General features: G+C 44.1%; 2 protein-coding genes across 3 annotated transcripts; both read right to left on the minus strand.

Moving 5' to 3' along the window:
- Window positions 1-460: 460 nt before the first annotated feature.
- thap1 (THAP domain containing, apoptosis associated protein 1) lies at window positions 461-4,554 on the minus strand. Of its 2 annotated transcripts, none has more exons than XM_068334948.1 (3): window positions 4,334-4,554; window positions 3,014-3,206; window positions 461-1,024 (listed from the first exon to the last, which is right to left on the minus strand). In XM_068334948.1, exons 1-3 carry the CDS (start codon window positions 4,402-4,404, stop codon window positions 644-646), a joined length of 645 nt encoding a protein of 214 aa, XP_068191049.1. In that variant the 5' UTR covers window positions 4,405-4,554; the 3' UTR covers window positions 461-643. The 2 variants fall into 2 exon arrangements, with proteins under 2 accessions (XP_068191049.1, XP_068191050.1); XM_068334949.1 differs by lacking the exon at window positions 4,334-4,554 and adding an exon at window positions 4,062-4,318.
- A 1,218-nt stretch (window positions 4,555-5,772) lies between these two features.
- On the minus strand, window positions 5,773-12,708 carry LOC137608621 (uncharacterized). The gene is made up of 2 exons (XM_068335122.1): window positions 11,680-12,708; window positions 5,773-9,261 (listed from the first exon to the last, which is right to left on the minus strand). The coding sequence occupies exons 1-2, from the start codon at window positions 12,220-12,222 to the stop codon at window positions 9,076-9,078; spliced, it is 729 nt and encodes a 242-aa protein (XP_068191223.1). The 5' UTR covers window positions 12,223-12,708; the 3' UTR covers window positions 5,773-9,075.
- Between the last annotated feature and the right edge of the window lie 1,803 nt (window positions 12,709-14,511).

The following is a 14,511-nucleotide window of genomic DNA, read 5'->3' on the forward strand; positions in this document are numbered from 1 at the left end:
AAACTCACATCATTCATGTTGAACTTTCCATGTCAATATGAATGAGCTTTTCCAAGCCCACCTGTGTAACAATTCCAGCCCCCCACTCCCTGACCTTACGATAGTCCACTGGAAGAACTTATGAAGTTGAAGCGCCGTCTCTGGATGAGACCCATTTCTGGTGTCGGTCTGTGTGACTTCACCAGCCCTCAAGTGACTGTGGAGTAACGTGGTGGAAGCAAATGACTGACATATTAATCAAATTAAATTATACTAGCAAGATGGAGTCAGTGAGAGGCTCAGCTTCAAGATTCTTGGTTAATAACCCAGTAATACTCAAATACCCATCCACCCAGGGCTGCAGTACAAACATCTCGCAAGTTAAGATTCAAGCAAGTCCCAAAAACTGGCTGTTGGACAAATTAGAAGAAGAAGAAGAAGAAGAAGTATACTAAATTATGACCAAATATTAGAAGGTTGAAGTTCTCGTTTATTTATGAATAAGTTGAGAGACGTCTCATCAAAAAAAGACAATCCGATATGTAAGGCAGGACATCCAGAAGTCTCCCACATACTAATGTTCATGTTCTCCAACAAGAAGGTCCTTCAGCAGCTCTTCAACAGTCATCCAGACCTCTGGAAGACTGTTGCTTTGACCAAGTCGTTACTTGATGCCTTTCAGTGTGTGATATATGTGTTTTGGTAAAATGACATATCCCTCTCCGAACACTGCATGTGGTTCACGGCCAGTCCTGGTTGTCTCACAAGCCACCTTAAACTTCTTCAACTGTCTCTCCTGCCGTCTGCACTTCTGCTGCATCGTCTTCAGCTTCTTCCTCAGGATCCCCAACTGCTCTTCCAGCTGCTCAATTCGCTTTTTCTGCCAAGCAGAGTCCTCTGCTGTGTAGTTGTGATCGCAGGAGACTGCCATTGTACCGCCCCGGGGGTCGGAGAGGCTCCGCCCAGGCTCTTCCTCTTCCACTGCTAGATCAGAGCTCAGCGGCAGAGGCAAGTGGATATCTGAGGGAAAGGGATCCTCCAGAGACTAGGAAACCAAAAAAACTGAATTAATCCAGGATATGTGAATGAAACAGATGGAATAACTGGTACAGAAGTCAACAAGTGATTCATGCATGATAAGTACAAGCTCTTATTTTGAAATGAAGAGACTAAAGTTGTCTACTCTATTTAAATTGTCTTGATACAGCAGTCATCCTGTCTCTCACACGCCCTTGGTGTGACCTCCTTGGAAGCTCCTATTACTTTCTGCTATCTGGAACTAGTTTGTGTTTGGAAGCATGGAGATCCTCCTGACACGACGTTGTCCGTCATTCAACGACCTCTTCTCACTACGACATGGGTTTAATCTTCAGCCCTACGAGAGCACAAGCCAGTGTCAACTGTAGACGATCCCAAGCCTGGATAAGTTTAGAGGGTTTGTAGCAGGAAGGGCCTAAAAAACTAAAAACCCTCAAAACAGTTATGAGTGTTCATCTAAAATGGAAAAGGGATGCCGTGCTATGGCGACCCCTAACGGGACGAACCGAAGGGAAGTTTGCTACGAGCAGAAGTGACCTCTCTCGTCTGAACTGCTTCTGAGTAACCCAGCTTGACTGTCCAAGGACCAGAGTGAAAACCTGGCCACCGGGCACTTTGATCACTTTTGGTCGTACTTACCCAGGAGCCATTGCCATCTCTCTGAGGTAGTAATAATATGACGGCTAGTTCAACAGATTAGCAACACTCAACTTCAGCAACACCCAAGTTGAGCTGCAAAACTCAACACCATGGTAGTACCAGGTAACAACTAGCACTCCCTTCACCAGCTGGTCAAGAGCCACAATGCTGCTACATGACCTGCCTGCACAACTCCTTTTCCCAGACAGTGTCCAGTACCCTAAACAAACCAAGTTAACCATAGCAGCCCGTACAGCGAAGCGTCAGCTCGATGAACTCTGTCAGTGAATTTGGCTAATGATAATCAATCAATCAATCAATCAATTTATTTGCATAGCGTTTAATCATGGCAACAGACATTTAAAAGTGCTTTAACAAACAAAAACCCAACTGAACCCTCCAGAACATAAGCAACTGTGGCAGGGAAAAATTCCCTCATCGAGGAAGAAACTCCAGGCAGGACTCTATTGGACGTCCATCCACCTTGACCAGTTGGGTGGAAAAGAAATAAAATGAAGATCAGGACAGGGTCAGAGAGAGAGAGACAGAGAGTGTCAGATAGACCAGATAGAGTCAGTGTCTTCATGGTTATAGTTAGAACATTTGATGCAGGAGCTGAATTGGGGACCAGAAAGTCAGACTGTGTTCACCGACTCCTGGGTTGTTGTCTTCACACATGTTCACCATCAGGGAGTTGGTGAATTCAAGGCACAACTACAGCTGCATGGACGACTGTATGGTGGAAATAAAAATATCAAGTGGGGACACTAAACCAGTGTGTGTGATAACCAATGAAGACGACAGGGCTCCCCTCCAGAGCAGCCCGTTTCCAACACAGCCTCACTGAAGAGACGTATATTGTGGCTGGAGTTCTGAATGCCACCTTGCTCCTGAAGGCACACCAAGCCAAGCTGGAACAGAAGACGACGGCTTCATCAGACCTGGTATTGTGAGAAGACTTGTGTGTGATGACCGACCACTCCCTTCACCTGCACAAGGTGATTCTTCTGTCCCAAGGCAGAGCCATGGAGCTGATGCCTTTATAGGAGACAGCCTGCTTTGCCCAGACTGTGGCCCGACCTCCTGACTTCAAAATCCTCAGGCTGCTGTTACCTTAGGAACCACTCAGGATCTGCCAAGAGCACATCCCCACAAGGTCCTTGGCAGAAAACTCCAGTGCCTCAGGGAAAGATGTGGTCCAACATCTTCTAGCAGGGGGTAAAGAGCAAGAAGCGGCTGACTTGAGAGTGTCGGATATGTCAAGCGAGACAGCTCTGTTACCCCCTTTGGTTCCACTTGCCCCCTGGATTAAATTATGAGGACTGTGAATGGAGGAAAATGTTCTGCGGTGTCTCACCTTTATGCTGAGGTTGAAGGTAAAGAGAGAGGGCACAGCGTTCTCCTTCAGCACTCGGTTGTTGCACTCACTCTTGAAGCAGTCTTTGGTGAAGTGCTGCGAGCAGATGTTGCTGTATTTGGTTGGCTTGAAATTGTTCCTCCTCATTGCCGCCACCCATTTACCACAGACATCCGGCCGTGCCAAAGGAAACCTGAGAAATGAGATAAATCAATGAACCAATCATCCACCAAAGCATTTCAGGTTCCTCATTATGTGACTGTGTTGAGAAGCAATGATTCCTTTATCTTCTTTATTGGGCTGTAGTGATGTCATTAAAGTATATGCAATGTAGCATTTTCCATGAAATTAGAAATAAAATTCTGCCCTTGCCCCATCCCATAATGGTAACCACCAAAACCTAATAATTTAAAAAATCAAATCCCATTCATACATATTTGAGACCAACCAGCTAAACCAACACTGGTGAGACATGCCTCTTTTATTGAGATAGTATGAAACATAATAATTTGATCACCCAGGATTTCTAGGAGTGGATCAAGGATTAATATGAGATTAAACATCCATCATACAAAAAAAATCAGATAATCTGGCGTTTGCAAGAATTCTTTGTTCGTTAATTCATCCACCCTGAAAAGGAGACATCAGGTGGAATCCAGCAGCACAACTCCTTTCAGATCAGAACCTATTTTAATATCTCCATACTCTTGACATGGCAAACATGTTGAAAATATTACGTTAAGTGTATTTGGGAGTATATGGTATGTCATAGGAAATTCGCTTCATTCAAAACACAGGACTTGGGTTTTAAATGAGCCGAATTTAGGTTCTAAAAACATTCTTTTCCACCCAACAGGTCAAGGCGGATGGGCCAAAAGAGTCTGGGTCCTGGCCGGAGTTTCTTCCTCAATGAGGGAGTTTTTCCCTGCCGCTGTCGGTTATGCTCTGGAGGGTTCCGTTGGGTTTCTCTGTCTGTTAAAGCGCTTTGAAATGTCTGCTGCCATGATTAAGCGCTTTAAGAATAAAACTTGATTGATTTTAAACTAACTTGGTGACGTTGACACCGTTGACCTCAGAGATGTTGTGTCTGGAGGCTGAACTGGACGGTAGACTGGTTAGCAGCCGGCGCTGGTTGGGATTCCTGAGCGGATGTTAGCGATGAGCTGAACCCAAACATCAGCTGCCCGGTGTCAGCAGCTCATGATGCGTTATGACGCGTTATAGCGGGACCGCCGTGAACACGCACAGGTCAACTCATTCCGCCTCGGGTCCACTCCGTCGGGCAGCTAAAGCTAACTCCTGACAGTTTGGTGAACCTACTTGTGGAAGGAGATGTTCCTGTCTTTGTGGTAGCGGTTCTTACAGCCGTAGGCTGAGCACGTCTGGACCATGGCTCCTCCCGGACAACACGCACCGACAGCCGGAGGGACACCGAACGCAGCCCCGCTGACCCTCACCCGTCCAGCAGGCTTCACTGCCACTAACAATGATGGCGGCGGCGCGCGTCGGATGACGTCATGACGTACTCGGACCTGATTGGCAGATTCTTTACATATGTTTCCTGATATATCTCAGTGACCACTAGGGGGCAATCATTATTCCGTGTTTGCAGTGATCTCTGATGTAGTTCAGTGCCTCTCAATTATTTTGTTACAAACATTTATGTTAATAAATTAATAGTCTATTAAATCATTAACATAAATTAATAGACTATTATTCAAGCTGTTTCCCTACGTAATTGTACAGTGATTGTAATGGACTTCGTTTAAACTTACGCACTGACTCGAGCAGCAGTTCTCTCCCACGCCATCTCTCTCTTCTTTGCAGCTGTAACAGTTTCTCTTTCTTTGGAAAATATCCTCAAAGTCTTCATACGCATGAATTAAAGTCTGTACTTCAACTGCCGTAAAGCGCTGTAGGGCACTTCTCGTCTGTCGTCATGGTGACTCTTCGAATCGTGGCTCCATTGATAATGGCTGCTTAGAGTTGTGTCGCACCTGCTAAACTATGAGTCAACTTACCCTGAGACGTCTGTGTGCAACCAGAAACCCTGGGTTTACAAGCTCTGGGTAAGTCAACCCAGAGTCCCAGGTTTATCTCAGGGTTTGTTAATCCTGCTTTGTGAAACGGGCCCATTGACTATCTGTCCTATCTGCCATTCTCTGTCTTTCCCTTGTCCTGTCCCTATCCCAATTGTATTTCTTTTCCACCCATTCGGTCCAGATGGATGACCCCCTCTCCAGAGTGTAGAGTTAAACCATGGGGCTGACCTTTCCTGTTTTTAATTTTCATTTTTAATAGCAATCTCATCTAAAGTTGTTTCTTGTATGTCTGTAACATTATTTGAGCCAGTGCTAGAGTAAGGGTCAAGGGAACATACTGACTCCATGGTCAAGGGAATCTTTCTTTAAATTTAACTATTACTCTTTCAGAAATTGATTTCATCAGGAAGGTTTTCTCCAGTGGATTAACGCTGGTTAGGGCAAAGTTAAAGGTAACTACGGAGAGAACAAGGTGTTTGTTAAAGTCAAATTATGACTAGCACAGAAGTTCAATAACTGAACACCGCTTTGCACCTTGGGCAACACCACAAAACTGAGGAGTTCAGCTCCTCTCAAGGGTTTGGGCTACCGATCCAGGCTGTGGGTGGTGAGTCCCACTGTGTCTATCTTCAGTTTTTCACATACAAACAAATAAGACCAGTACTTAACAGCATGATAACCTCAAGTGAAGGTGCAATGATTTTCAACACAAAATACTTTGATCAAAAAAGGACCTTTATTAATAAAAGAGACGTTATCATCAAGGCAAGTCTTTTACAGCAAACTAAAAACCAGGATTACACTGGAAAAACTAAATACACAGCACTGATATGTAACTGTGGCATGTATGTTTGCCTTTCTTCGTTCTTTATAACATACAGCACATACCAATATATACATTAAATATACACTTGCAGGACAACTTACTAGACACACCTTGCAAGGACCGGTTTGGAACCCCCTTAAGCCTTCAGAACTGTCATAATGATTCAGTGAGGAGCTGGGAACAGTCACCAGAGGCTGCGTTCCATATTTACATGACAGCATTACACAAGAATCTCCCATTCCACCAAATCCAAAGGTACTTTTTTTTTTTACAATCATTTATTATCTAATTTTGGTGTGAACTGTAGCTTCAGTTTCCTCTTCTTAGTGGCGGCCCCCGCTACAGTCTTCTGTTGCTGTCACCCATGTGTTTCAAGCTTCATTTTGTCACATGATCAGAGATGCTCGTCCACACACCTCAGTTATAACAAGTAGTTATTTGTGTTACTGTTGTTTTTCTATCAGCACAAACTATCCTGTCATTCTCCTCTGAACTGTAGCATCAACAGCTAATTTTTAACAACAAAACTGTCTCACTGGATATTTTCTCTTTCATGGACCATTAACTGTGAACCCCGGAGACGGATGCGAATGAGAATCCTGCATCAGCAGTTTCTGACCCAACCACCGCGCACCAACAACCATGACATGTTCAATGTCATTTAAAATCACATTGCTTACACATTCTGATGCTCAGCTTGAGCTGTAACAGATTATCTTGACCATGTCTATATGCTTAACTGCAATTAGTTGCTTTAAATTTGCTTTAAAAGCAGGTGAACAGCTGTACCTAGTGAAAAGGCCGGGGAGTTTAGTCTCAAGTCAGAAAGTCAGCAAAAAAAAGCAAAAGAAGCCAAAAGGCTCTGGAAAACTTTCTGTTGCTCTGCCTGAGTAGATGTAGATGAAACACTCGACATTAAAGACATTCATTTCAGCTCATGATGTATTTCTAGGTGTCAGCAATCTCAAAATAGAATTTATAAGGTTTTTCTTTTCATAATCTGTACTACTGTATATAGGAACACCATTATATGGAAGAAATAATGGGAGGAGTAAAAGAGAAATAAAAATAATAAAACAAAGGTTTAAGGTGGACTTCCCAAGTTCATTCTATATACAATGGTCCAAAAAACACCACTGCCCCCCCCCCTTGGTCCACAATGTCAACATTACATTTCCTGAATGTCAGATGAAATGAATATAACATTACTTTGTTTCTGTCACTACTGGAAACTTATATTAGTACTTCTCCCATCCTTCCTGTTGCAGTAGTAGCATCTCAGTGGAAATCTTTATTTCAGTGACTTTGGTACAACAAGTATTGGAATTTTGCCGTGGTAGTTTGAGACACCTCCAAAAGTTCAATTACATGCAGCTTTTTTTAAATGAACTGTCTTTGGTAGTTCTAGAAGCTTACAACTGCATTTTATAGTCTTCATTCATCATGGAGAATTGTTCACCCATCATTTTTAGAATCTCTTTGCCGTTAACGGTAAACTTTTCCTCTCTAAATCTATCCTAGACACACCCTTGACACCCCCAACTGTGAGAAGACTCAATGAGGCTTTATCAGACAGAAAACTGAACCATTTTTAGGTTAAAGAAACACCAGGAGACACAAAGGACAGTGAATCTTTAAAGTCAATAATAATTAAGAAGTATCTGCTGAACAAAATGCATTTAAGTATACAACATTTTTTTGATGTTATATACGACAGTAAGAGGTTGTAGGCACACCAGTAGTGAACACTAGCCTAAACTTGATAAATACAATCAAAAGGGACATTCTGGAGGGACCACATGGACAAACGTTATCTTGTGATATTTTGAGACATTAAACATGTTTGGCTTCATATCTTACTATTTAATCTCAGCAGAGATTAAAATACTGTACAAACAAGTTCCAAACTTTCAGAGTGATCTTGGTATTTTTGGTACATCTATTTCTAAAGCTGGAAGTCTCACTGCACACCTATTACTGTTAATATATTGGTCAGTGGAAATAACCTGTTTGGTGAGTTGAAGCAGTTTTTCAATTCCAAGATACAATCAAACAACACAGAGTTGCACTTGTTAAGCCAGAAAACATAACTGCATATAGGGCAGGGTTTATTGAGAAAAAAATCTAGTTTGAGGAGCTCTCTGCAGAGATAACAAAGGGAACACTTGACATGGTAACTAGATAGGCCTAGCTTATTATATAGGCCTGTCACAAAAAGATTGCTTTAGTCAGACATCCACAATGGAAACCAAAAGAACACTTTTTCAAATCCAAAGCTAAGCATTCAAATCCGCTCTATTTCCAAAGACAGAAGACAGGAAAATTAACAAATTATAAAGAATGAATAAAATGACAATAGAATGAGACGGTCGTGGCATCAGTCGACATCCTGTGATGACACCAGACCGGAGCCTCTCAGACAGCGACAACAAAAACACGTCTGCTTCGCAGTAACAGTATCCAGTATATTCTCCTGTTATAAATGAACACGAATGAAACAAGTGCAACAAAAACAATCAGTACAGTCAGTTGTGTGTATTAAACACAACTCAAACTGTAGTGCCACAAAGCCTCAACAGTGTGCCATCACACTTATGAAAGTAGATTTATAGCATTTAAAGTTTTGTAAGTGAGCAACAAAACCACAACCTGAAACTCTGACTTGATGTCTGGATCAGTTCTGAACTGAGTCAACACCCGACGTCGTGATATACTGTCCTTGAATTTTTGGGATATTCTCGAAATTGCGGTTGGAGTAGGGGGGCTACTAGTGGTTGGATATCTTACATCATATGCAAGTTCCATTAGTCCATTGTGCACCAGAACCCCGTTAAAAAACAAGCAGGAAAAGAACCACCACCTCACTGGGCTGCTGGTCCATGTCAAAAAATACTATCCATGAGGACACGTCCCAAAAACCTGTGAACCAGGAGCGATGCATCAACTTCTTCCTCTCATTTCTACGACTGTCCTGTTTCAGGTTTGCGTCATTCCCAAAGAACATATTATAACATGTCAACATGGCTGTTTAGATAATGTACCTCTTTATGTTGCATATTTACTGTTTCTATAGCAACAGATATGACAACAAAAAACCAGGAATGGTTTTGTTTTTCACTCTGACTGCTGAAGGATAAAAAAACCCAGTTTTTAAATCTCTGTACTTCTTCTTCGTCCTCCGACGAGGTGTCAGTCTACTCCTTCTCCACCTCCTTGTCCTTTTGGTTCTCCGTCTCCTCCTCTTTGTCTTTCTTTTGCTCTCTGTCACCATCACCTTTCAAAGCCTCTTCCTTGCTGCCGTTAACACTTCCCGCTCCATCTTCATCACCACCACCACCATCATCTTCAGCTTCTTTCGACTCATCTTCGTCACTCCCACCCTAGATATACAAAATTTTCAGACTTTTATTTGATGTACACACAGACAGCGAGATAGAACACAGAATTTAGTCATGGCTCAATGATGTTCCTCATCTTTCTTTTGGTATTAACACTAGCTTCAATTACTCTTCCCATCAGCTTTATTCCTCTGTAGTTGCCACAACTCTGCACATCCCCCTTTGACCCTCACATTCCTTATCCGATGTGAGGGTCGTACTGCTCGCAGTACACAAAGGTCAGAGGGATATCGTCCATGTGCAGACTGTAAAGCCCTTTGAGACATTCTTTGTGAATCTGGGCTATAGAAGAATAAATAAACTTGAATCTTGAAACTTCTTTAAAATGGGCACCAGCACACTTCTCCTCTATTCCTCAGGCATCTTCTCACCATCCAAGATCCTGTTGAACAACCCAGTCAGAAACTCTACTGCCACCTCTCCTAGACACTTCCAAACCTCTACAGGTATATCATCAGGACCTACTGTCTTTACACTGTTGTTTGGTCAAGAGACAGTGTCACTGAGGAAAAGACAGGAGACAGAGCTGGAGGTAGTAGAGATGAAGATGCTGAGGTTCTCTCTGGGAGTGACCAGGATGGATAGGATCAGGAATGAGTACATCAGAGGGACAGCACATGTTAGAGGTTTCGGCTTTTCCCTTCAGGGTCTCCACAGCCAATCAGTGTCCTCCATCTAACCCTGTCTTCTCATCCTCTTCTCTCACACCAACTACCTTCATGTCCTCTTTCACTACATCCATAAACCTCCTCTTTGGTCTTCCTCTAGGCCTCCTGCCTGGCAGTTCAGAACTCAGCATCCTTCTACCAATATATTCACTATCTCTCCTCTGGACATGTCCAAACCATCTCAGTCTGGCCTCTCTGACTTTATCTCCAGAACCTCTAACATGTGCTGTCCCTCTGATGGACTCATTCCTGATCCTATCCATCCTGGTCACTCCCAGAGAGAACCTCAGCATCTTCATCTCTGCTACCTCCAGCTCTGTCTCCTGTCTTTTCTTCAGTGACACTGTCTCTAGACCAAACAACATCGCTGGTCTCACCACAGTTTTGTACACCTTTCCTTTCATTTTAGCTGAAACTCTTCTATCACACATCACACGTATATATTTTATTGTTATCTTCACACCATTACTGGTCAGTGTTCCTGTTCAGAGTTGGTGGTGTTGGACAGCATCCAATATCACCATCTTCTTCTTTTCATTTGGTCTTGTCTCGTTAGGGGTCTCTACATCCTTTTCCATTTCAGCCTATGTTCTGCATCCTCCTCTCTAACACCAACTGCCCTCATGTCTTCCTCTCTACATCCATCCACCTGCTCTCTGGTCTTCCTCTTGCCTGGTAGCTCCATCCTCAACATCATGGCTGTCTTCAAAGGGCTGAGTGTCACTAATAAATGCAATTAATGTAAGTGTAACTACTCCTTAATGTTAAATAACTAAATTTATTACTTATTGAAGTTAGAAACGTTAGTTACACAGAAATCCTTCGATAGCATAAATCCTTTTCATTTGTCAGGTTATTAAACCCACAGAACTCCATCAATCAAGGATCAAACTATCAATCAATAAAGAAAAATAACATCAGACACAAGTTAGGACATTAAGTTGGTTCAAAATCGGCTGAATTACTGCATTGTGGGAAATGAAGTTTTGGTGAAATCACACTTTTGACCTATTTATTTTTAAACAGTCTGACCTTTTATGCTCTGGCGGGACACATTAAATGATCTGGAGGGCCACATTTGGCCCTCGGGCCTTGAGTTTGACACGTGTGTTCTGACCTTTGCCATTCATTCTAACATGTGACCCCTGACACCTTCTTCTATGTGAAGAACCAACACCAGGACAGGTCACCACAAGGGAACTGGATACACTGGTGACTGCTGGACCCAGTGTGTGTGTGTGGTGTGTGTGTGTGTGTGTGTGTGTGTGTGTGTGTGTGTTGTGTTGTGGTGTGTGTGTGTGGTGTGTGTGTGTGTGTGTGTGTGGTGTGTGGTGTGTGGTGTGTGTGTGTGTGTGTGTGTGTGTGTGGTGTGTGGTGTGTGTGTGTGGTGTGGTGTGGTGTGGTGTGTGTGTGTGTGTGTGTGTGTGTGTGTGTGGTGTGGTGTGGTGTGGTGTGTGTGTGTGGTGTGTGTGTGTGTGTGTGTGTGTGGTGTGTGTGTGTGTGTGTGTGTGTGTGTGTGTGTGTGTGGTGTGTGTGTGTGTGTGTGGTGTGTGGTGTGTGGTGTGTGGTGTGTGGTGTGTGGTGTGTGTGTGTGTGTGTGTGTGTGTGTGTGTGTGGTGTGTGGTGTGTGGTGTGTGGTGTGTGTGTGTGTGTGTGTGTGTGTGTGTGTGTGTGTGTGTGTGTGTGTGTGTGTGTGTGTGTGTGTGTGTGTGTGTGTGTGTGTGTGCTGGACCTGCTTGAGGCGGTTCCTCCTCCGGTTGGGGACCCGGGCCTTCATCCTCCGGGACAGCGCCAGCAGCTTCTTGTGTCTCTGCCTCTTCTTCACCTTCTCCGCCTCCTCTCTCCGCTTCTCCTCCGCGTAGTCCGAGTCCGACTCGTCCTGCCGCTGCAGCCGGCTCCGCTTCCGCGGCTGCACCATCCTCTTCGGCTGCTCCGACGCGTCCTCCTCATCCTCGCCTCCCTCTCCGGGGCTGGAGGAAGACGAGCTGTCGCGTCCCAGGAACGAGCGTTTCCTGCGGGTCACCGAGCGGCTGTCGTCGCTGGAAGTCGCCCCGGAGTCGCTCCGGTCCCGGTCCGCCTGCTCGCTGTCCTCCTCCGGGGAGCTCTGGAAGTCCGACTGGGACCCGGAGGAGGAGGAGGAGGAGGAGGAGGAGAAGGAGCCTTCGTCACTGTCGTCCAGGATGGAGGCGGGGAGGCCGATCTGCCGCTTCTTCGACGCGTCCACCTTCGTCTTCCGCATCGAGGCGAACATCTTCCGCTTGTACAGGCTCTCCATGGCGGGCCGCGGGGACGGGGCCCGGGGGCATCAATGAGGGGGCCGCGGGAGACGAGGCGGGGGCGAACGGCTAACGGAGGGACCGAGGCTAGCGGCTAACAGCTAGCGGCTAACAGCTAGCGGCTAACAGCTAGTGGCTAACAGCTAGCGGCTAACAGCTAGTGGCTAACAGCTAGCGGCTAACGGAGGGACCGAGGCTAGCGGCTAGCGGCTAACGAATCAGCGCGAAACGTTCCCCAGTGAGAACACACCAGATCCGGATTCCCCCCGTCCACACTGGTTTCCACACTGGTTTCCACACTGGTTTCCACGCTGGTTTCCACTCAGCCCGTCAGACGTCCCACACCTTCCTGCCCCCCCAGGATTCCAACATGGCGGCTCGGAGGTTTCTGTCAGCGGAGTTTGTTTGTGACGCTGATTCTGATCCGCGGAGAGGAATGACAGCAGATCCACTTCCGGTCAGCCAGGCGCTGTGGTCACGTGCTCTGCCCCGCCCCCCACCGACACATACATAAATACACACACATGTAAAAACACACACACACACACACACACACGTAAACACATATATACACACACATATAAACACATAAACACCCACACACACACACACAAACACACAACAAAAAAACAAACACACACACACACACCTACAAACACACACGTATAAACACACACACACACACACACACACACACACACACACACACACACATAAACACAGAAGGGAGAGAAAGAGATTTTGGATTTTTATTTTTAAAATCACGTTTATTCATAAATGCCAAATTACAAGATAATGACGTGACACAAAACCAAAAGGATTTGGGTGTGTGCTGTACAGAAAGAATTAGCAAATACATTTGCATTAATAATTATGTCCGATTCATTAAATCAATGCATATTCAATAAACAAACTACAATAAACAAATACTCAATTGATCTTAAATCAATATTCTATTTGGTAACAATAAATCATTTTCAGAAACAATAAATCATAAGGAAATCTTGTCCAAATCTTTGATTAAATTCATAATAAAGTTTATTAATATTAATAATTATTTGAAGTTTAAGTCAGTGAATTTACTAATTGGAATAAGCATCAATATAATTGTTCAATAAACCAATCGACCAAACAATGAACTCATTGTGCATTCAGGCAATAAACAAAGGACAAATACTTAAATGCACAATGTATAAACTGAAGGAAATGATCAAACATTCAATACAACTTAAATAACTTTAATTAATGAAACTATGAATGGAGGGAAAGGCCTGGTGGTCCAGTCCAGTGTGCAAACATGTGTCTGTGGCCGCATGGCGCCTCAGAACACAGATGGAGGTCTGATCAAACGACTCACGTTGGGTGTAGACGCACACGGCCTGAAGGACGGAGTGGAGTGGAGAGGTTTCTGGAGCGAACAACGGTGAGTCTGAGAGCAAACAGACTGGTGTAGAGTACCTGGTGATCTGACCAGTGAGAAGCCTGGCTCCTCTAGGTAACCTCAGCTGTGTGATGGCAGGGCGGCCATCTTGCTCCTGATTATGTGACATCACTTCCTTTCCGGGAGTCTTACTGTGCGTTTTCTGAACAAAGAAACACCTAAACTCATAACATTTATCAAACTAAAAAAAACAAAATTAAGAAAAAAAATGAAATCCGTTCTTCACAATCATCTCTTCTACAATCATGTCTTTTACCTTTTTCCTTAGTTGTTTCGATCTATAAAACTCTTGGTCTGTAAAAACTGGCTCACCGCTTCTTGTTTTACTTCTCATATAAAAACTGACTCTATCCAGAAACACGTTGAGGTTCGTAAAAAAAATTCTACCTTTGCCCTCGAATCTTTTGTGTTTTACAGGAGTTTTTATCTTTTGTGAATCAAATTTTTCTGTCACGACTTGTTTCAAACTGTTTTCATTTCCGTTCTCAGAGCTACTTGTATCAGGAGGTGTTTCAGGTGTTTCTTTAGCAATTTTCTTTGCTTTATTCATTGTTGTGTTTTTCCTTTAAGAGCCATCTTTAATAATTCCTCGTCTATCACAACATCCTCCTCCTCCTCCTCGTCCTCCTCCAGCAGAGACTCCACCACCCTGGGGACTGTCTCCCTTGACCTGGTTTTCTCAAGGTCAAGCTCATCTTTTTTTTTATCCCCTTTACCGCCCGAGTAATGAACTTTTTGTTTCATCCTTCTATCTGCAACGGTTGTTAAGAAATTTGGTGGACGAACAAATGAACACACAAACACTGACACTACACCACCGCTCTGAAGCAGGAAGTCACTACAACCA

The sequence above is a fragment of the Antennarius striatus genome, chromosome 15 (assembly GCF_040054535.1).
Source record: "Antennarius striatus isolate MH-2024 chromosome 15, ASM4005453v1, whole genome shotgun sequence".
In the NCBI taxonomy this organism is placed as follows: domain Eukaryota; kingdom Metazoa; phylum Chordata; class Actinopteri; order Lophiiformes; family Antennariidae; genus Antennarius; species Antennarius striatus.

Bases quoted from the DNA above. Each gene is read 5' to 3' on its own strand.
- thap1 (XM_068334948.1), bottom strand. From the start codon at position 4,404: ATGGTCCAGACGTGCTCAGCCTACGGCTGTAAGAACCGCTACCACAAA. The intron at 3,207-4,333 runs GTAGGTTCACCA...CTCATTTCTCAG, and splicing joins AGGAACATCTCCTTCCACAA to GTTTCCTTTGGCACGGCCGG. The intron at 1,025-3,013 runs GTGAGACACCGC...TTGGTTTCCTAG, and splicing joins CCTTCAACCTCAGCATAAAG to TCTCTGGAGGATCCCTTTCC.
- LOC137608621 (XM_068335122.1), bottom strand. From the start codon at position 12,222: ATGGAGAGCCTGTACAAGCGGAAGATGTTCGCCTCGATGCGGAAGACG. The intron at 9,262-11,679 runs GTCCAGCACACA...TTGTATATCTAG, and splicing joins GGAGGAACCGCCTCAAGCAG to GGTGGGAGTGACGAAGATGA.